The 21667-nt window shown below is 38.9% G+C and overlaps 1 protein-coding gene across 1 annotated transcript in view; it reads left to right on the top strand.

Moving 5' to 3' along the window:
- The first annotated feature begins 9757 nt into the window (after nucleotides 1-9757).
- LOC131071982 (chloride channel protein CLC-f) overlaps nucleotides 9758-21667 on the top strand; it is a 69018-nt gene continuing 57108 nt past the window's right edge. Inside the window, exon 1 of the mRNA XM_058007981.2 lies at nucleotides 9758-10558. Coding sequence (XP_057863964.1) covers nucleotides 10256-10558 — 303 coding nt within the window. The 5' untranslated portion in view covers nucleotides 9758-10255. The remainder of the gene's footprint in view (nucleotides 10559-21667) is intronic.

Consider the following 21667-nt stretch of genomic DNA (forward strand, 5'->3'; position numbering starts at 1 on the left):
TTCCTCTTCCTATAATTATAAATGATTAATTGTGTTCCTTTATTATTTTACCAAACCTGACCACTATTACACCCCCTTAGATTTCCATCATTATGGTTCTATCTTCTACTTTTTCTTATTTTTCGACTTTGAAAGTGTTTTTTTTTTTAATTTGTCTTTCTATCTTTTTTATATCAAGGTCTGTTTTGCCACAAGCTAGACACATTTGTGAGAGAATGTTCGTCTTAACTTTAATATGGCTATGACTTCTATTCGTATACAATTGCCCATAATATTCATGTTGAAAGCCACAATAAATAGTATGAAGATAGAGAGTATTATGATCGCAATGTTTATGTAACCAAGCAAAAAAAAAAACATTTACTAAATAATGTCTTATCAATGCACTTACTCATTCTAAATATAATCAACAATTAACTACTACTTTACATAATGCATTAGTGAGTGATCCTTATGGCAAGGATATACTTTGTAATATTGACACTCCTAAGCCTTCTACTAATAGTGCATCATCTTCCCCTCCCATCTACCCATCTGCCCTTCATCTTCTTTATATCCTTCCTCTAGTTTCATAATTACTACTTCCATGGACGCATCTCACTCCTAGTGTCATTTTGTCCTCTTACTTTCTCTCCATTAGTGTTTCACTTACCTCTCATCCTCACATGTCTACTTGTACCCACGTGGCTATTGGAATCACCATTGTCGTTACGCCAAAAGCTTGAGGTATCAATGAATGCTACAACGGCCAGAGACAAGGATCCACGAGAGGCAGTTAAGCACATGTCACGAATCCTGAAGGAGGTTCTGACCACCAAGTCAACAATCTCCCCCTCATCACCGACGGAATGAAGGAGACCTCCCAAGATTCGAACTTGTAACCCAACGCTCTGATACCACTTGTTGGAATCACCGTTGCTATTACGCCAAAAGCTTGAGCTATCAACGAATGCTATAGTGCCCAGAGACAAGGATCCACGGGAGGCGGTTAAGCACATGTCACGAATCCCAAAGGAAGTGATGACCACCAAGTCAACAATGGCTACTAGTGTTAAACCTTATACCTATATTTCTTATACCTCTCATTCTCATCACATCACCACCTTATATTATAATGTGGTTTCCCCTTCCATTATTATTAGTTTGCATCTTCTCATTAATTGTCTCGATACTCATTAGTTATTTTGCATGCTCCTCATACCACTACTTTTCTTGTCTCTACCTTGAATATGCTATTGAAATGATTTAATTAACTTAAGATGAAAGTGGATGATATATCTACTAATTGTACTCTACTAAGTATAATATTTCATATTGCTTATTGCTTTTATTCAAAGTTGTTGCATATCCATTGACCCAAGGATTTGTGGCATCTAGGGTTGTTACATATCTGATCATATATAGAATCATTATGTTTCCTTTTACTTGAATACGAATAAAGAGACATAGTCTCTATTTATCTCTATAACATAATACATGTATCGATTCCATGACTATAAGCTATCAATGACTCTCGATCATGATCATGTCATCAAGTAGGAATAAATATAATGCATTGTAATACTTTAATTTTTGTCAAACTGTTGTTGAGTCGAGTGCAACTTCCTTGTAGTCTGTCATACCTAAGAAAAGACCTGTATGGGGTCAAATTGTGAAACAAGTAAACAAATAGCTTTTGTTCCTTTAAACAATTTTTGCAATGAAAGCATAGAGGTCGAAAGACCCAGTTCCTATGAACCTTTTATACCACTATCGATCAATAAGGCTTGTTTTACATATGATAAGTAATGATCCAACCGAATAATAATCATTAAAGGAAAATGGAGATTAGATGAAAGAGCATGAACATTTACGAGGTGAGAATGATACATTGCATGCATGCATGTGAGTGAGGGATGCACAAACATGTACACATGCAATGTATCAAGAAGTACCAAATGTAAACGTAGTTATTATTGTGAATGATTAATGTGCATCAAGATGGGTGGAGTATCTCTCGAGTGGATCCTTGCATGTACTATGGTTACATTAATAATGAAACCAAGAGTGACATAACGTGTATCCATTGACTTTAGAGTAATTATCCCCAAATTAATGAAATAATTAATTGAACATGTTAAAGGGGTCAAGTCTACCTAATTAAGTCAACTTGAACTTAAGTTAAGAAGAAAAAGTTGAGTAGGGTGGTGAATACTAACATTGTGTAAAATATGCTTGTAACTTATAAAACCTTGGCCAAGGTGGTGCAATGCTATGCATGCATCAGTCAATTCACATGAATCAAATAAACATCCTAGTTAAAAGGTCATACTAGTAAGTGTTAGTGTAGGTTTTTATTTCCTAGTGGGTTATTTATTTTTTCCCTATATTTCTAGGTTTTTTCTACACTTCTTTTAATCTCGCTTAGGTTAATAAATCATGCTTAATTAGGTGAGTGGTTATGAGGTGTCACCTTCCCACATGTGTGCATCCATTTTCTATCTTGGGAAGATACTTGCTATCTTTAGTCCAAGAGATGGTTGCTCTTGATTGGTCGGTATTGCCACCTCTTCCCTCTCCCTGGTCTATAAAAGCATGCTACCTGGCTTGTGTTTGGTATCTCTTGATTTTGCATCCTCTTAATGCTATTTTGCTTCTAGCATTTGCATTACTCTCTTGGAGACTAACTTTGTGTTGCTACTTTGATTTCGTATCATTTGCATTCATAGTTTAGATATCTATTCATTTGCACTAGTTTTCTGGGTTTATAATCTTTTCAGATTTTATCATGGTATTAGAGCTATTCTATGTGCAAGAGTAGATTTTAGTTTTCATATTTGAGAGATTCGGGGGGGGGGATAATAAATATTATTATAGTTTTTTGAAAAACCCAGTATGCTCTTCTCTCGCATCTTTGGATGATCTTGAGAATCAGAAAAGTTTGACGAAATTTTTTTATCGCTGGGGTTTGCACATGTGTTTTATGAAATCTAGGTGATTGTAACATTTATGGTTATACTGGAAGCATCTGTGGTTGTTCCAACGCATCCATGAGGCTTGAGAAAGTCAAAATCTGGCTTTCGTTTCACCGAAATTAGAGATCGTCATACATAGTTGCAAAACTAGGGTTTCAAGATCAAATCTGACAACCATCTTGCATATTTGGTGTTTTCAATCAATATTGCAGGTTCCAACAATCCTTCTCTTGACTTTGATAGCTGATTCAGCCTTTGCATGCCATTTTTTGGTTGTTGGAGTCATTTTTTGTATCTAAAGTCATTCTATTTACACTGGATCTACATCTTCTATACATCAAAAAGAAAAACGCCTTCTAGGTTTTGTTCGCAGCACAAAAAACCCATTTGGGTGTCTTTTAGTTTTTGCATGCAGACTGTATATTTTGTAAAAACGCACTTAGAAAGTTACAACAGGACCCCTCTCCGTTGGCTGTTGCAGTTTTGAAGGCCGCTTTCAAATGCTTCGTTCTTGCTCATACGGACTCCATTTTATACGATTTTTTTTTTATTATGGATACTTTTTTGTGCTTTATGCACTAGTGCAGCCATTTTTTAATTTTGATGCAGAGATTTTTCCGAAATTGCAGATTCTCAGTCGTGACGCTGCACAGTTCTCGTTTTGTGAACTTCGGAGGATCATAACTTTCACATATGACCTCGTATCGAGGTGATTCATTTTTGGAAAGTGCATGATTTTTCGTGTAGTTTGCAATGGTGCTATTTATTTTTTCTAGATATTGTGCCAAAAGTTCATTCTCAGCATATGCTTTTCATGAGGATTTTGTAATGCATTACAATCAAGACCACTTAGTATTTATTGCCAATGGTAGTTGTAAACGCACTAATATAGAGTGCCAAATCATAATTTATTGGGGGGGTCTTTGATTGAGTGAAAAGGGGGGGGGGTTGTCTTGATTGTGTTCTCTTCCTTTCAGCATTTTTTTTCTGCACTTCTTCATCATGGATCAAACAATAGTGCCTATCCTAACTCCATATAACTACTTTGAGTGGAAATCACCCATGATAATCTACTTAAGGAAAGCTGGATTACATAGGATAACTATGAGGCTCGAAACTGAACCTGCTAAAGATGAAGATAAGCCTAAGTGGTTTAACAAATGTGATGAGGCATATGGAACATTGTGTTTGTTTGTTTCTCCTAACTTGCTCTTTCACATTAAGTCTTTAAATTCGCCAAATGAAATCTAGAAAAAGTTAGAAACACTATTTGGCACACAAGATTCAATGAGGGGTCATATGTTGGAAAATGAATGAATTAGTTTAAGTCCAGGCAATTTCAACACGATCCAAGATTTTTTCACTAAATTGAAATCACTAAGGTCGCAGTTAAAACAATGTGGAATTGAAAAGAAAGATGAACAATTGATTCTTAGTATTCTCTCTAAGCTAAATTCAAAATATTCTGTGTTTGTTTCTACCTTCTATGCTACTAAGGGTGCACTTGGTACACAATTTACCATGCCATCTCTAGATGATTTTGCTATCTCTCTCACTCGGGAACAAGATAAGCTAATTCAGATGGGCACTCTTAAGTCCTCTAAGTCACATGCCCTGGCTGCCAACCAAGGCACAAAAGAACAGAAAGGACAAAGTAGTAATAACAATAGTAAGGACAAGAAACAAAAGAATAGCAAGGAGAAGAAGGATCAGACATCACTTGCTTTAAAAGCAACTAATGAGACCCAATCTTCCAAGGGCGACAAGCCTAAGAAGGAGAGGGTCCAAAGTGCCTATTGTAAAATACCTGGTCATGATGAACATAAATGTCTGGAGAAACAAATTGATCACTTGACACACATTCTTGAGAAGAATAATATCAGTGTTCCTGAGTCAATTAAACAGAGTTCTAGTGAGGGGTCTAACAAGGCAAAAGAAAACAACAAGGGGAAAGGAAAGGACAAGGCCCTTGTTGCACTTGCTTCTTCACCATCCACTTGAGTTCTTGATTCAGGTGATTCACACCACATGGCTTCATCTAAGGAAGAATTTGCATCTTTGGAGCCGTGTACTATGCCTTCTATTTTGATGGGTGATGACACTCCTGTTGAGGTGTGTGGGAGAGGGTCTGTTGATGTGAGGGATGGCACATTTGATGATGTTCATTATCAACTAATCTCCTATCAGTATACCAGGTCACTCACACAGGTTCAGGCAAGTGGGTTGAGTTCACTCCTGATTCAGTGGAGATTCGTGAGTTGCACAGTGATTCTACAGTTGCAGTTGGGAGAGCAGATCATCAGTCATGACTCTATCTATTTTCTCACTTTGCTCCTGATCCTCCTTCGACTGTTTTGCTCACTCATTCCAATGATGTGAGTAGATTATGGCATGAGCGGTTTGGCCATCTTAACTTCCGCTACTTGCAGCAGCTCAACCAACAGAGTATGGTCACAGGGTTGCCTGAAGTTCAGTTTTCAAGTGGTGTTTGCCAAGGTTGCATACTTGGTAAGCATCCTAAGGAAAAGTTTGATAAAGGAAAGGCATGGAGAGCTTCACAGATACTGGAGTTAGTTCACAGTGATTTGACTGGTCCATTCCAGCATCCTTCATTCAGCAGGGCCAAATATGTCCTCACATTCATTGATGACTTTTCTCGATATACTTGGGTGTACTTTCTCAAACAAAAGTCAGAGGTATTTGATCAATTTCAAGACTTCAAAACTTTTGTAGAGAAGCAATCCAGGAAAGCCATCAAAGTTTTGTGCACTGACAATGGTGGTGAGTATGTCAACCATTGGGTTGAGAGGTTTTGTACTTTAGAGGGAATTGATTTGCAACATTCAGTTCCATACAATCCTTAGCAGAACGGTGTGGCAGAATGGAAGAATGGGTCCTTGAAGGAAATGGCAAACTACATGATTCATTCCAGATCTCTTGCACCACAGTATTGGGCAGAGGCCATTAACTGCGCTTGTTATATCCAGAACCGTGTTCCTCACCGAGCCTTGAAGGGAGTCACTCCTTTTGAAGCTTGGAGCAGTCGGAAACCATCAGTCAAGCACTTTCGAGTTTTTGGTTCTCCTGCACGTGCCCACATTCCTGTAGAGAAACGCAAGGCCTTGGATCCGTAGAGAAGACCTTGCATATTTGTAGGTTATCCTGATGGTGTGAAGGGTTATCGGTTGCTCCACCCTACTACACATGAGTTGTTCATTGAGAGGAGTGTTCAGTTTGAGGAGGGCTCTTCAAGCTCACTTTCTACCACTTCTCCAACTCCTTCTACTTTGGCATTGGAGTCACTTGGGATACATGACAGCTCCTCTAATGAGTCAGATTGACCTAAGCAGTCTTCTACCTTCACTTCTGATGCAAAGAGCGATTCAGAGGACTCACCTCCTTCCTCTCCTAGTCATCATTCAGAGGTTGATGATTCTCCTCCAGATTCTCCATCTTTCGGTCCACTTTGGGCTAGATAGACCTTGCAATCTGCAGGTGATTGGGTTGGGGATCCATCAAACACCAGGCAGACTCGTTCATAGTTCCAGGGTGCTCCACATGTCTTCATTGCTACTGCCTCAGATCCACAGTCTTTTCATGAGGCTTTTGGTATTCTTGAGTGGGATACAACTATGCAGGAGGAGTATAGTTCCTTAACGAGGAACCACCCTTGGGATCTCGTCCCTCTTCCTAAGGGAAGAAAACTTGTTCGATGTAAGTGGATCTATCGGATAAAATTTGTAGCAGATGGGTTGGTTGACAAGTATAAGGCTCACTTGGTCGCCAAAGGATTCTCCCAGGTTCCTGGAATTGACTACTCCGAGACTTTTGCGCCAGTTGCTCGAATAAATTTCATTCGACTTGTTCTTGCCATTGCTGCAGCTAATCGTTGGGAAGTGCACCAGATGGATGTGAAGAGTGCTTTTCTCCATGGTGACCTTCAGGAGGAGATCTACATGGAGCAACCATAGGGGTTCCTTCAGGATTCTTCACTTGTGTGCCGTCTTCGGAAGTCTCTATATGGCCTCAAACAGGCTCCTCGAGCTTGGTATGCCAAGATGGACTCCTTCCTTCTATCAGTTGGGTTCACTCGATGCCATTCTGATCCTAATGTCTACATTCTGCAACAGGATGATTCACTCTTATTTTTGGTTCTGTATGTTGATGACTTGTTGATCACAGGGAGTTCTTCGTCCACTATTGGGGCTGTCAAAACTGCCCTTCATGACAGGTTTTTGATGACTCACTTGGGCCTGTTGCATTACTTTCTCGGGATTGAGATCTACCAGTCTTCTTCAGGGATCACCATCAACCAGTCCAAGTATGCTCTAGATTTGCTCTTGAGGTTTCATATGGCTGATTGTAAGCCTGCTCTGACTCCCTTTCTTTCTGGAGTCAAACTTGAGGCTTAGTGTTCTTCTCCACTTGTTGATGGCACTTTGTACCGACAGCTTGTTGGGAGTCTCATTTATCTGACTCATACGAGACCTGACATTTCATGTGTTGTAGGCATGGTCTCTCAATTCATGCAGGAGCCTCATGAGCTGCATTGGAAAGCAGCCAAGAGAATCCTTCACTACATTCAGGGTACTCACAGTTCTGGGATTCACTATGCAGCGGGCATTGAGCTTGACTTGGTGGGCTACACAGATTTAGATTGGGCGGGCGATTCTCAAGATCGCAAATCTACTTCAGGTTACAACTTCTCACTTGGTTCAGGTCCTGTTTGTTGGTCGAGCAAGAAGCAGTCTACTATTGCTCTATCTTCTACTGAGGCCAAGTATCGGGGGGTTGTGAATGCCGCCACTGAGGCCATTTGGCTTCAAAATCTCCTCACCGAGTTTGGTATCCAGATTAGATGGCCATCAGTCATATTTTGTGACAACCAAAGTGCCATTCAGATCTCATGGAATCCGGTCCATCATCAGCGGACAAAACACATCGAGATCCACATGCACTACATCCGAGAGCTCATCCATGGCCACGTCATCGACCTTCGCTACTGTCCGACTTCCGAGCAGGTTGCTGATATCTTCACCAAACCCTTCACTAAGAGCAAGTTCCTTCATTTGCGAGCTTTGTTGGGGGTGCGAGATGCTTCATCTTCTGGGGGGGCTTCTTCCTCTCACTCAGAGTCCTAACTCTCTCTACTCTTGGGGGGGTCTCTTTTCTCTCTCTTTTTGGGGGAATTTTATGTACATGGGTACCTCATCAGGCTTGATTTGCCGGGACCCATTTCTACATCCACCTAAGCTTCGCTTATGGGGGGGGGGTGTTAGTGTAGGTTTTTATTTCCTAGTGGGCAATTTATTTTTTCCCTATATTCTTAGGTTTTTTCTACACTTCTTTTAATCTCACTTAGGTTAATAAATCATGCTTAATTAGGTGAGTGGTTATGAGGTGTCACCTTCCTACATGTGTGCATCCATTTTCTATCTTGGGAAGATACTTGCTATCTTTAGTCCAAGAGATGGTTGCTCTTGATTGGTCGGTATTGCCACCTCTTCCCTCTCCCTGGTCTATAAAAGCATGCTACCTGACTTGTATTTGGCATCTCTTGATTTTGCATCCTCTTAATGCTATTTTGCTTCTAGCATTTGCATTACTCTCTTGGAGACTAACTCTGTGTTGCTACTTTGATTTCGTATCATTTGCATTCATAGTTTAGATATCTATTCATTTCCACTAGTTTTCTGGATTTATAATCTTTTCAGATTTTATGCTTGTAACTTATAAAACCTTGGCCAAGGTGGTGCAATGCTATGCATGCATCCGTCAATTCACATGAATCAAATAAACATCTAAGTTAAAAGGTCATACTAGTAAGGAGGTACCAATAGTGTGTGATAGAACAGAGTTGTGTAGGTTCTAAACACCAGGCTTAGATAACAATTAGACCTAGTCCCGTGTCTTTACCCTCGTGAAGGGTAGGGCCACTTCTGACAGGAAGGTGTGCAGGAGACCGCTAGGTCTGTGGTTGGAGGTAAAACATCTCGATGATGCTATCCTTCTCAAAGACAATGCTAAGACTTGTATGAGATTCCAGATTGGGAAGCATAAACTTTAGTAAACTCTATTCCTTTCTCATTTAAATATGTTATTTAATTCGTGTTGATGAATAAGTCTTGTTTTATTTACACGTACATTTAATTTAATTTCATAGTGATATGTTTAAATGCATCTTTGAAATTTAATTTTAGCAAGTTATTTAATATCTATTTCAATGATTTTTTTTTTTTTTTTGACATGTTTGTGATGCCTAAATGCATAGAAAATAATTTATTTATTTATTTTCTCCTCTCATGCACTCAATTAAATAATTTTTTAACTATTTAATGCTAATTATATCTTCACTTCCATCTCTCAACCATCACTCAATCTAAGTTTAACTAATCAATCAATTCATAATTATATCAATTTAATATTATTAATTATGAAATATCGAAAATGTAATCAATAGATTTTTTTGTTTTGGTCAAGAGTTTAATAAAAATATAAAAATAATAATTTGATATTAAAACCTTATTTACTTTTGTAAAGAGTTTAATAAAAATATAAAAACAATAGAAATATATTACAACATAATAATATAACCATATCTTAATATTAATTACAATATCATAATAATAATAATAATTTAACACTAATTATAATATAATAATTTTTTAAATAAAATAATAAATAAATTTAATATATTTTACATAATTTACCTATATTGAAAGAGTTTTTTTTTTTTTTTTTTTTAAAATAAAAAATGTGAATGCTTTTTTGGTACACTACGTACAACTAGCGCCTGTGCGTTGATACAAAAATGAAATAAAAATTAAGCTGAATATACTCTCCACTACCGAATATTGAAACGTTGTTTCGCGGATTACTTCGTGGAGCCAATTTTTCATGTCATATGCAGACGCTTCACGCCATGCTTTGACAGTGACTCCCCACGGTTCCAACCAACTGAACATTTTAAGGTTTTACAGCTAATTCTGCACAATCAGGAGGCAATTTATGCATTTACTGGGTATAAGGGGGCTTTAATTTAGGCACCCAATTTCCATCTTCACCGTTTTGATGAACACCTTACATTTAACATGATCCATATTTCAACAAGAGCATTTAAACCCTAGGTTGACTACGCGGTTAATAAAATCACCTAGACATGATCCCGGTTAAGCGAGGAACAATTCTTGGAAAAGATTGTGTCTATTCTTTGGCTGTAGAATTATTCAGCTCAACAATTTTGATGTAACCACCGGGGTTAGATCATTTTCAGGGCCGAATTAGGATTAGGGTTTTTCAGGATGTCAGAGGATCACAGTGATCAGAAGGTCCTGATAAGGTCACATTCATCCTCAGGTTCATCAGAATCTGATTTGGAGGCTGCACAGAGAGGAGGGAACAGCAGGTCAAGTTTGGACAGGAGGAGGTCTGGTAAAAAAGGGGAATTGATTAGGAAAATTTTGTTACGGGAGCGATTGCCATCTGGGAATTTCGGATCTCATGACCGGCTTGGCGAAGGGGCACCTCCAGAATGGGCTCTGCTGCTAATTGGATGCCTGCTTGGATTGGCTACAGGGTTATGCGTGGCAGCCTTCAATCATGGAGTAAGGGGTTTGACTTTGTTACAGGCTATTTTTTTGCCATTTTTAGAAAATTTAAAAAGTAGATCCCCAATAAGCGTTCTTTTCTAAACAAGAATAAATTCAGCAAGTTGTGGAGGCATTATATTCATCGAATTATACTTTATAGTAGTAGTAATTCTATGATTCTCCTCAGAATTAGCTTACAATGATTGATATATTTTTTTTTGTAAGGCTTAGATCTTAAATTATCAAGTTTACCAAAACGTACTTGTGATGGAAGAAAATCCAATGTTTTTTCCTCAGAATTAGACTAGAATGAATGATGCATTTATTTTTTCGAGGCCAAGTTTTGAAGTTAAATAAATTTGGCGAAATGTGCATGAGATAATATCAAGTCCATTGTGTTTCCCCACAATTAAACTGCAACATTTGATGCATTTATTTATGTGAGGCAAAGTTCTGTAGTTATTAAATTTGCCAAAATATACATGAACTGGTAGCAAATCATATGTTATTTCTCAAAATATACTTGCAACAAATACATTATTTCTTGGAGCTGGATAGCTGAAAGATACATAGCTGCAAATGATACGTTCCGTTTGGAAATTTGGGTGCACTAGCACAGTTGCGTTCCCTATATTTTCTTTGACATATTCAAAGGCTGTCTTGGCTTCAACGTTCCATTTGAATGAAGTTCTACCTCTCATTGTTGCTGCAGTATGTCTCGTTAGTTCAACAAAATCAGGAATAAACCTTATGAAGAAATTTATCGTACTGAAAAATGAGTTCATCCTGGGTTTGCTGGTAGGAATTGAGATTTTGTAATGCCTACACGCATAGGGTTGCCTTTTGTGCCCTTTTTTGACACAATGTGCCTTAGGAGTTTTCCTTCCATTATTGCATAGATTGATTTCTTTGGGTTGAGAGATTTGTCTTGGAGAAGACTGCGACATCATCCATATGAACTACTATTACCTTATCTTTAAGGGCATAAAATGCCATAACTATTGCTTTTTGAAAAGTAGTGCCTGCAGTGATCAACTCAAAAGACAACTTTTGTAAATAAAAGTTCTGCATGGATTTGTTAACATTTGAATTTCTTGCTCAATCTTTTGCATCTTATGAGTGATTTGCCTAACAGACAGCAGCAAATTATATGATTAATGTGAGAATATCTGTCACGACCCCATCTTGAATAAGAAGACACAGCACTTGGAAAATCGTCTTAACCTAAGACTTCACGATTTTCCCATAGAAGATGATGCAAGCCAGCAATCTACATCAGCAATAAGACAGCGATGCCAACACAATATCCAGTGGATTGAGAAATAATAAAGATCAGGTGAATTTTAGTTAAGTCATGGTTAATCTCCAAGTGTTGCAATCAACTAAAGGCTAGTTAAGGGCAAGGGGACACGAAGCCAATGGGCTTCACCTTGCAAATAGATATCCGTGGGAAGAGACACACATACCTATTTGTAGAAGGGTTAAAAGAATCAATCAGGGGCATGGTAAGTGCCCATCGATCTTACAACTCTGGAAGAACCAATCCAAAAGGCAATAAAGTTAGAAATTACATCATCAAAAGACAAGCCCGACACTAAGAATTTTACGTCAAACACCACACTAAATATCCCCATTAGGAAAATTGGCATAAAAAGGAACTTCAAAAAGGAAGAACATGTTTTCATTGTAAAGGGAAATGGAAGTGTGGGCATGTGTGCAATAGAGAAAACCTTAAAATACAATGAGATAACCTAAGAAAGAGAAATCTGTGCTTCATGTGTAAAGAACAATGGGAACCCGAACATCTATGTTGAAAAGGAAGCTGAGTACATAGCATGAAAGCAATATTTGACAAAGAAGCAAAAAAAAATCCAAGCAAGGCAAGAAGACCAGGTACGACGACGACGAGCATGGAACCCTAGCCACCATCTCACAAACCTCCAAACACTGCCCTTTTTGAATTAGAAGTATTCTAAAGGGACAGGAGGTATTCACCTTCATGGATAGTGGGGCATCCTACAACAATATTGACAAGAATTTAGTTGCAAAACCGAAATCGGAAAATAAGGACTTTAAGGGCTTTATAGTAGCCATTAGCTGATGGAATTGCTATTATTAAAATATTCGATGTTGTTGTGTTGTATTAATCAATGAAGATGAAGTCTTCTTAAATAGAAAAATACAAGACGATGTTTCTAAAAGAAACAAACGTAAACTGAAGCCAAAATAGAAACTACCTAAAGACGACTAAGATGACCATTAAAGAAACATTACAATATTCTAATACCCTCCCTTAATGGTCATCGTTCTAACTACCTTGAGAAAAACAGAGAAGGCTGCCCCTTCTTCTCAGAACGTTATTCAACAAGAGTTTGCCAGTGACCCTCCCAAAATTTGTAGAACTTCTGGATATCTCTACAAATAAAAAATCATCACAAATCGTCCAACTTGATGTTGGGTAATAGAGGTATCACTCCCTGTAGGCAGAGACATCGAGATGAAGATGAAACCTAATCTACATTTTTGAAGAAAAATCGGCAAACCCTCAACAAACTTTTGCAGATGAGTACGACGCCCCAAGACAGACTGCAAGAAGCCATGACTTTTGAGGAAAAAATCGCCAAACCCAAAAACTGAAGATTACAAAGCATCGTTTTTTTTGGAAAAAACGGTAAAAACACTAAGACAGGGACACCTGTACCCATGATTTTTTAGGATAAAATCAAGCAAAACCCAAAATCCCACATGAACATCGCGAATTACAGATGAACATACACGATTTTTGAGGAGCAAAATCGATCAAAACCCAACATGAGTTTTGAGGTGAAAATCGATCAAAACCCACAGATATTTTTTAAGGATAAAAAATATAAACCCCCCGGTTAATTTTTTTAAGGGACAAAAAATAAAAAACCCCACCAATCACGATTTTGTTTGAACCCTAGACAGCTTGTCGTGAGCTCAAAAACAAAGCAGAGAAATCGCGAAAGACACGAGAAGAAGAAGGCACACAAAAATCGCGAAAATCACGTGAAAGGACTGTAGAAAATCGAAAAACCGCCATGAACAGAAATATCTTAGTTCATATTAACTGGTAAAGATTACAATTTATAGAAATACAAAACACTGTAGAAATTAATGATATTACCTACCTCTATCTACCTAATATTGTAGATACATTAATGAAATCTAACAACCTAAGTTGACCATTAACAATATAAGAAATTATTATTCTAACACCCTCCCTTAATGGTCAATCTATCAAAAACACCAAGTTGCCCCCTGAATTTTACAAATTTATCCGGACTCAGAGACTTGGTGAGAATATCCGCAGTCTGATCCGCTGTCGGAACATACTGCAACTGAACTGATCCGTCTTCTACCAGCTTGCGGATGTAGTGACAATGAAGTTCAACATGCTTGGTACGTTCATGGAAGACTAGATTTTTGGCCAGTTTGAGCACCCCTTGATTATCAGTATACAAGGGAGAAGGACCTTTTTGTGGCATCTGCATGTTAGAGAGCATCCTTCGGAGCCAAACTGCCTCACATGCGGCCTTGACTATTCCTCAATATTCGGCTTCGATCGAGGAAAGAGCCATGACCTATTGCTTCTTGCTGCTCCAAGTGACGACACCAGTACCCAAACTAAATACGTACCTAGAAGTGGATTTTTTGTCATCCACCGATCCTGCCCAATCCGAGTCAGTATAACTATAACCAATCAACTTTGGATCGTTGCACCTAGTATACAAAATGCCATAGTTTGAAGTGCCTTTCACATATCGTAACACTCGCTTCGCTACAATCCAATGATCAGCTGTTGAAGCTATCATGAAGCGAGAGATGTAGCTGATAGCGAAACTGATGTCAGGTCTAGTGGCAGTGAGATAAATGAGGCTGCCTACTAGCTGTTTGAATTTTGTTTCATCTACTGCAGGTGAATCAGACTTGGTTGATAACCTCAACCCTTTCTCCATAGGTGTGGAAGCAGGTTTACAATCTTGCATTCGAAACTTATCCAGCAAACTGCGAGCATACTTGGATTGTGAAATAAAGATACTGTCATCAGTCTGCCACACTTCAACACCTAAGCAATAATGGATAAGCCCCAAATCTGTCATGTCAAAAGCTTGGCACAAGTCTTGTTTGATGGCTGTAATCAAATGTGTTGAATTGCCAATAATGGTCAAGTTATCCACGTAGACAACAAGAAAAAGGATATTATCACCAGACAATTTGACATACAGATTAGTGTCAGAGGGACTGCACTGAAAACCATGTTCAACCAAATACTGATCAATCTTGAAGTATCAAGCCCGAGGGGCCTGCTTCAGGCCATAGAGGGCTTTTACCAATCTGCAAACCTGATGTTCCTTACCAGGAACCTTGAAGCCAGGAGGTTGAGTCATATAAACTTCTTCCTGCAAGTCACCATTGAGGAATGCACTTTTAACGTCCATCTGATGAAGTTTCCATCCAAATTGAGCTACAATGGCGAGAAGAAGACGAATTGTACTCATTTTGGTAGTAGGAGCAAAAGTCTCCTTGTAGTCAATGCCCTCCCGCTATGTAAAACCTCGAGCAACCAATCTGGCCTTGTACTTATCCAAAGTACCATTTGCATGATACTTGACTTTGTAAACCCATTTACAGCTGATAGGTTTCTTCCCAGGAGGCAGATCAGAAAGAACCCAAGTGTTATTCTTCAGAAGACTATGGTATTCTGTCTCCATAGCCTTTTCCCACTTAGGAATGCCTTTAGCCTCATAATACATTTGGGGCTCATGGATGCTGTGGATGTTGGCCATAAGTGCAAAGTTGACTGTATTTTGCTGCTTTCTCTTTTTGCGAGCAGATCTGCCCTCAATAAGCTCATCATCATGAAGATCTCCGATAGTCTTGGCCCACCATTTAGGCCGGAGGGTAGAAGTATCAGCATCTGGCATTGGAGGAATAACATCCCCTAGAGTTTCCAGAACAAAATCATCTAGATGCAAAACCTTGTGAAAAATCAGGTGGTGTTGGATCGGTAGATTCCTCATCTTCAGAGTCAGAATGCTCTAAAGCCCTCCCATCATGGGAACCAAGAGGAAGACAAACACCAACATCAGGAGTCTTCATAGACGGAGTCGCAGGACTAGGAGTAGTAGGAGGCATGAATGGACCAGTAGTCTCATCAACCACAACATCACGATTGAAAATGAGGTGATCTGTCTCCACATCAATCAACTTGTAGGCCTTGTGGTTGTCGCTGTAACCAGTAAACATAAGTGTTTGGCTCTTTGAATCCAGCTTAGCACGTTTGGCGTCTGGAATCCATACATGAGCTGTAGAACCGAAGACTTTCAAATGGCTCACTTTAGGCTTGCGGCCTGACCAAGCTTCTTCAGGAGTCATCTTCTCAATGGCATGTGTAGGTGACCGATTTAGCAGATAGATTGCAGTGTAAACTGCTTCAGCCCAGTATTTCTTAGGAACATTTCGATGCTCTATCATAGAACGAGCCATTTCAGTAATGGTGCGAGTCCTACGTTCAACGACACCATTCTGTTGAGGGGTGTATGGTGTGGTGAGTTGGCGCTTAATGCCATGTGTAGCACAAAATGTAGAGAAGTCATTGGAACAAAACTCCCCCCCATTATCTGACCTTAGAGTGACAATCTGAGAACTGGATTCTTTCTCAACTAAGGCCTTAAACTGCTGAAATGTACTAAACACATCTGATTTATTTTTCAGAAAATACACCCACATTTTACAACTGAAATCGTCAACAAATAACAAGAAGTGCCTGCAACCAGTAACAGATGGAGCGTTCATTGGCCCACATACATCAACGTGAACCAATTGAAGGACCTTGGAGGCTCGCCAAGAATCACGATCCGAGAATGGTGTCCGATGCTGCTTCCCAGCTTGACAGGCTGCACAAACTCCATGATTTTGAGGTTGGATCTCAGGTAGACCAGCAACCAAACCCTTTCGATATAACTGAGAGAGATAGTGCACGTTAAGTGCCCATAACGCTGATGCCAAAGTGTTTTGATGGATGTACTCCTAGTAACCAGAGCATGCTCTTGAGAATCATCGGAATCAACAAGTCTATACAAAGCATGATCTTCAAGTCCCATAGCGATTGTAGTACGAGTCTCCCTATCGACAATGCTGCAGATGGAAGAACTGAAGACAACATCTAATTGAGGAGAATGCCTCATTATTTGACTGACTGAGAGGAGATTATGTTCCATGCCCGGAACATAGTAGACATCAAGAAAAATTAAATTTCTACCTCCTGAGTGAATCTGCATAGTGCCCTTACCAACAACTGTGTACTCTTCTCCTCCTTCGAAGATTACTTAATCTGAGAATGGTTCAAATTTCGTGAACCAATCTCGACGATGAGTAAAATGCCGCGAAGCTCCTGAATCAATATACCAGGCATAAGAGTGTACTTGATCTGTTGTTCTCTTGGCCATAAAAGCATAGAAAGCAGATTCTTTCTGCTCGGGGTGTTCGGTGACATTTGCTTTCTGTTGAGACCCTCCTTGCTTCTTTTGTTCAGAAGCCAATCGAATTTGACACTTGGCCTTCATGTGACCAAACTTGTGACAATAAATGCACTGAACATTCTTCTTCTTCTTGCTGTCCTGAGAAGAACCAGAGCCTTTTGACTGAGAAGATGGAGCCTTCCCTTTGTTCTTCGCAGAAGATTTTGCAGAGAACGCTTGCTTGGTGGAGGTGGAACTGGTATTGCTTCCAAATTGCTGGCGCTACCGATCTTGCTGTAAAAGCTTGTTACAAAGATCGGAAAACTTCAAATCGACGTCAGTGGAAGTGATATTGAGTGTTTCAATGAAATGCTCATACGAGCATGGGAGACTCTTCAGAGTAATGACCACCATATCTTCTTCCTCCATTTTTCGACCAATAACCTCAAGTTGGTCACGAGTTTCCTTGATCTTTGTCAAGTGATCCTGTAGAGGTGTCCTTTTGTCCATCATAATCGAAAAGAGCATGTTCTTTAGAAAGAATGCTCGGCTCTTGTCAGAGGTTTCATGAAGACTCTTCAAATGATCCCATATTTCCTTCGCAGTTTTGCCAGATGCTACCTGAGGTAGCTGCTCATCAGTAACAGAGAGTTTGATGAGCATGATGGCTTCCTGGTTGCGCTCATCCCATTTGTCCTAATCTTTTCCGGCAGTGTCTGGACGTTGAGACGTGCCTAGAACAACTACATCAAGACATTGGTACTAAAAAATCGTCAACATACGTTGCTTCCGGGTGTTGTAGTTGTGGCCATTGAACTTCCGGCTGCTTTCGAGAATAATGTTCGCCAACGATGCCATCATGTACCCCAAGGTTGAATTGGTGAAGGCATGAATGCATGAAAACCAGAGGATGAAAACAAAGGGTTTTTAGAAACAAATTCTGCAAGTCGGATTCAGAGGCAAAACTGAAACCCTAGCATGGTTTTCGAGGCAGAAATTTTTCGGAAGACCCGAAAAAATCTGATGACAACCCAGTTTAGATCTTGAAAAACCCACAAAGATTCTGCAAATAATTTTTTTTTTTGACTTGAAACAAAGGATATAATCTCAAAACCCTAGCATAGTTTTTGAGGTAAAATTTTCGATTGACCCAAAAAATCTGATCGTGACCCAGTTGAGGTTTCGAAAAACCCACCAAGAATCTGCGATCGAAAAAAAAATTCGCCTTGAAACAGAGTGTCAAAACCCTAGGTCGTTAAAAAACGTGCAGATTTTCTAAGAAAAACAAGTTCTGTGCCCTAGCTCTGATACCATGTGAAAATCAGATTCGTTGGTAAAATATCTTAGTTCATATTAACTGGTAAAGATTGCAATTTATAGAAATACAAAACACTGTAGAAATTAATGATATTACCTACTTCTATCTACCTAATACTGTAGATACATTAATGAAATCTAACAACCTAAGTTGACCATTAACAATATAAGAAATTATTATTCTAACAAAAGTGGGTGCCAAAAAATCACGATATTTTATCAGACGAAATCTGCAACCAAAAAAAACTGAACCGGAAAAAAAATTGATTCGGAATACCGTCACGTTTTTTCTAGAAAAAAGTGTTGCGCGGGCTCAGAAATGTAATCTCATTCAAAAGGATGGAAAGGATTTTTAGACACGGACAAGGGGAGTGGGCCGTACAATGTATGATTCTCGACAAAATTTTCCCCCAAGGCAAGGTCATCCACATCAATATTTAACCCATTTTAAATAAACACAAGAAGATATTTGGCGATATCCTACCAGGACTAGCCTCAAAGAGGGGTTTGGACATACCATAGAATTGAAAGAAGGGGCTAAGCTCGTGATAACTACACCTTACAAACATCCCCAAAATTTCAATGAAGAGATTGAGAAAACCATCAAAGAATTGCTTGAGATGGGTTACATTCAGCCTAGTTCTAGTCTTTGTGCCTCTTTCGTGGTGCTAGTAAAAAAAAGGATGGCACTATGAGAATGTGCATAGATTATAGGGCCTTGAACAAAAAGACAATAAAAAATTGCTACCCTATCCCAAGAATTGGTGAACTCCATGGAGCAAAATACTTGTCCAAGATTGGTTTACGGTTCGGTTACTATCAAATAAGAATGAGGAAAGAAGATATTCCCAAGACAACTTTTATATGTCACTATGGACACTTTGAATTTTCGGTCCTACCTTTTGGCTTAACCAATGCCGCTGCAACATTTCAATCATGCATGACCATGTATTCAGAAAACAATTAAGGAGGCTCCTACTAATATTCTTTGAGGACATCTTGATTTACAGTAGTGCATGGGATGAACCTCCCAATTCTAGATATTTTAATGAAGCTTTAGATATTTGGAGCAAGAATCACTATATCCCAAAGCCTCCAAATGTGAATTTGGGCTTGAAGAGATCAAATACCTTAGCCATAAAATCAATGCACAAGAAGTGAGCATGGATGAGGAAAAAATTAAAGTCATTAAGGAATGGCCACAACCGAGAACTTCTTAACACAACCAGGGTGATTTTTGGGGCTATGTAGCTACTATTGATGATTTGTCAAGGGATTTTCTAAACTTGCTGCCCCACTCACCAACTTTACCAAAAAAGGAGCCTTTTCATGGAATGAAGTGGCTCAACAAGCTTTCGAGAAATTGAAGGAGATAATGAGCTCGTGCCTCGTCCTAGCCATTCCCAATTTTACATTACCTTTCGAATTAGAGTGTGATGCTTTGGGGGAAGGCATTAGAACAGTCCTTATGTAAAACAAACATCCAATCGCATTCGAAAGCCACAAACTCATTGAAGCCCAAAGACATTACTCCATCTACGATAACGAAATGTTAGCCATCATGCACACACTTACCAAGTTTAGACAAAATTTGGTTTGTTGGAGGTTCATTGTTAAAACCGACCATAATAGCTTAAGATTCTTTATGAATCAAAAGCATCTAAATGATAGGTAGTAGAAATGGGTAAGCAAAATACAAGCCTATGACTTTCATATTGAATACATGAAAGGGACAAACAACGTCACAGATGCGCTGTCACGATGACCCCACTTGAACTCCATTACAAGCATCTTAGCAGACTTGAAGAACGACATTATTCGGATACGTCAAGGATCCACAAGCCAATGGCATCCTAGAAGGAAATATACCCAATGAGGAATACAAGGTAGTAGAAGAACTCATCCTGTACAAGAATAGGGTTTTCCTTGTGCCAAACTCAAAAATGAAGGACAAGATCATCAAGGTATACCATAGCAATCCTTGAGCTGGTCACTAGGGGTACTACAAAACCTATAAGCAAATAAGAGAAAAGTACTCTTGGAAAGGCCTCAAGAAAGATGCCCTTAGACATGTTCAAGAACCTGTAACTTGTCAAAGGAGTCCTCTTGAACGAATCCAAACGTGTGGGAAGTACCATTCCAGCCTGTGGGCATTGATTGTTAATGAAGTTGAGGGATGCAAAGTGGAATAGTTATAGCAATGCAAAGATATTATTTATTATTTATCTCAAATCTTGTTAAGACTAGGCCAATGTTAGATGTTGTTACTAATGATTAGTTCATTATTATCATTGATCCCATGATTTGATTAGAAGTTTGCCATCTTATATCCTTTACAATAGCAATGCATGATAGAGTAGGATGATGCATTGATAAGCCATCTAGTATTCCTTGAGTTCATTCAAAATATTATTTATTCTCCAATTAGTTGAATGTCTTTTTTGTATAACATAGAATGATTGCCATAGACTTGCCCTCAATCATTATTGTGTCAATATTGCAAGATTTAATTAGTAGGAGATTGAGCAGGAAAGCTTTTCCTTTCACTTTGTTGTTTGTACCTGGTTGTAGCTTTGATCATATTACCTTGAGAATCCTTGATTACACCTTTAATGCTTGATGGCCTTGGATTGCCCCATGAGGGACTGACAAAATTCAATTTGAATCAACCATTGGGTGGTGGAATGCATTGGATTAGAGCTATGTTGGAAAAGTGTAATGTCCCCTTTTGGGAGGACACTCTTGCCCACTAAACTTGTAGAATTATTGCAGGTTACGTATTTTCAGTCTGCTGTGGTAATTTGGACAAATTCAATTCGATGTTGTTTCCCTCTTTGAAAGCTGAACACTGCTCTTTTGGATGAGTGCTATTGTTGAATGGTTTGATCTGTATTTGATTGCTGAAGATTCTTTGCTTTCTTACTAGAATTGATGTTAATTGTATTGATTTTCTCCATTGATTGATAAGTCCCCTTCAATGCTTGGAATGAATTCTCCTTTATACTTTATTGGTAGAAGGGTCGCCACCTTTCATAAGCATTGAGTCACCACTATTCATTGTTGCCCTTGAGAATAATATATTATTCCCCAAACTGATCTCCCCTTTATATCCTCCAATGTGAGGGAGAGTCACACCTCTTCATAAGGGTCACAACCTTTCACAATTACCACCCTTTGAATGAGTCACAACCCTTCATAATTTCTGCCCTCCTTTGGAAGAGTCACTTCCTTATTTACTTCCCATTCCTTCCTTCTTCCATTGACTCTTCCTTGATTCCCATGCTTCCTTGTTTCTTTTCTCCTCCCTCACAAATGAGGTTCT

Source organism: Cryptomeria japonica, chromosome 1 (genome assembly GCF_030272615.1).
Source record: "Cryptomeria japonica chromosome 1, Sugi_1.0, whole genome shotgun sequence".
In the NCBI taxonomy this organism is placed as follows: domain Eukaryota; kingdom Viridiplantae; phylum Streptophyta; class Pinopsida; order Cupressales; family Cupressaceae; genus Cryptomeria; species Cryptomeria japonica.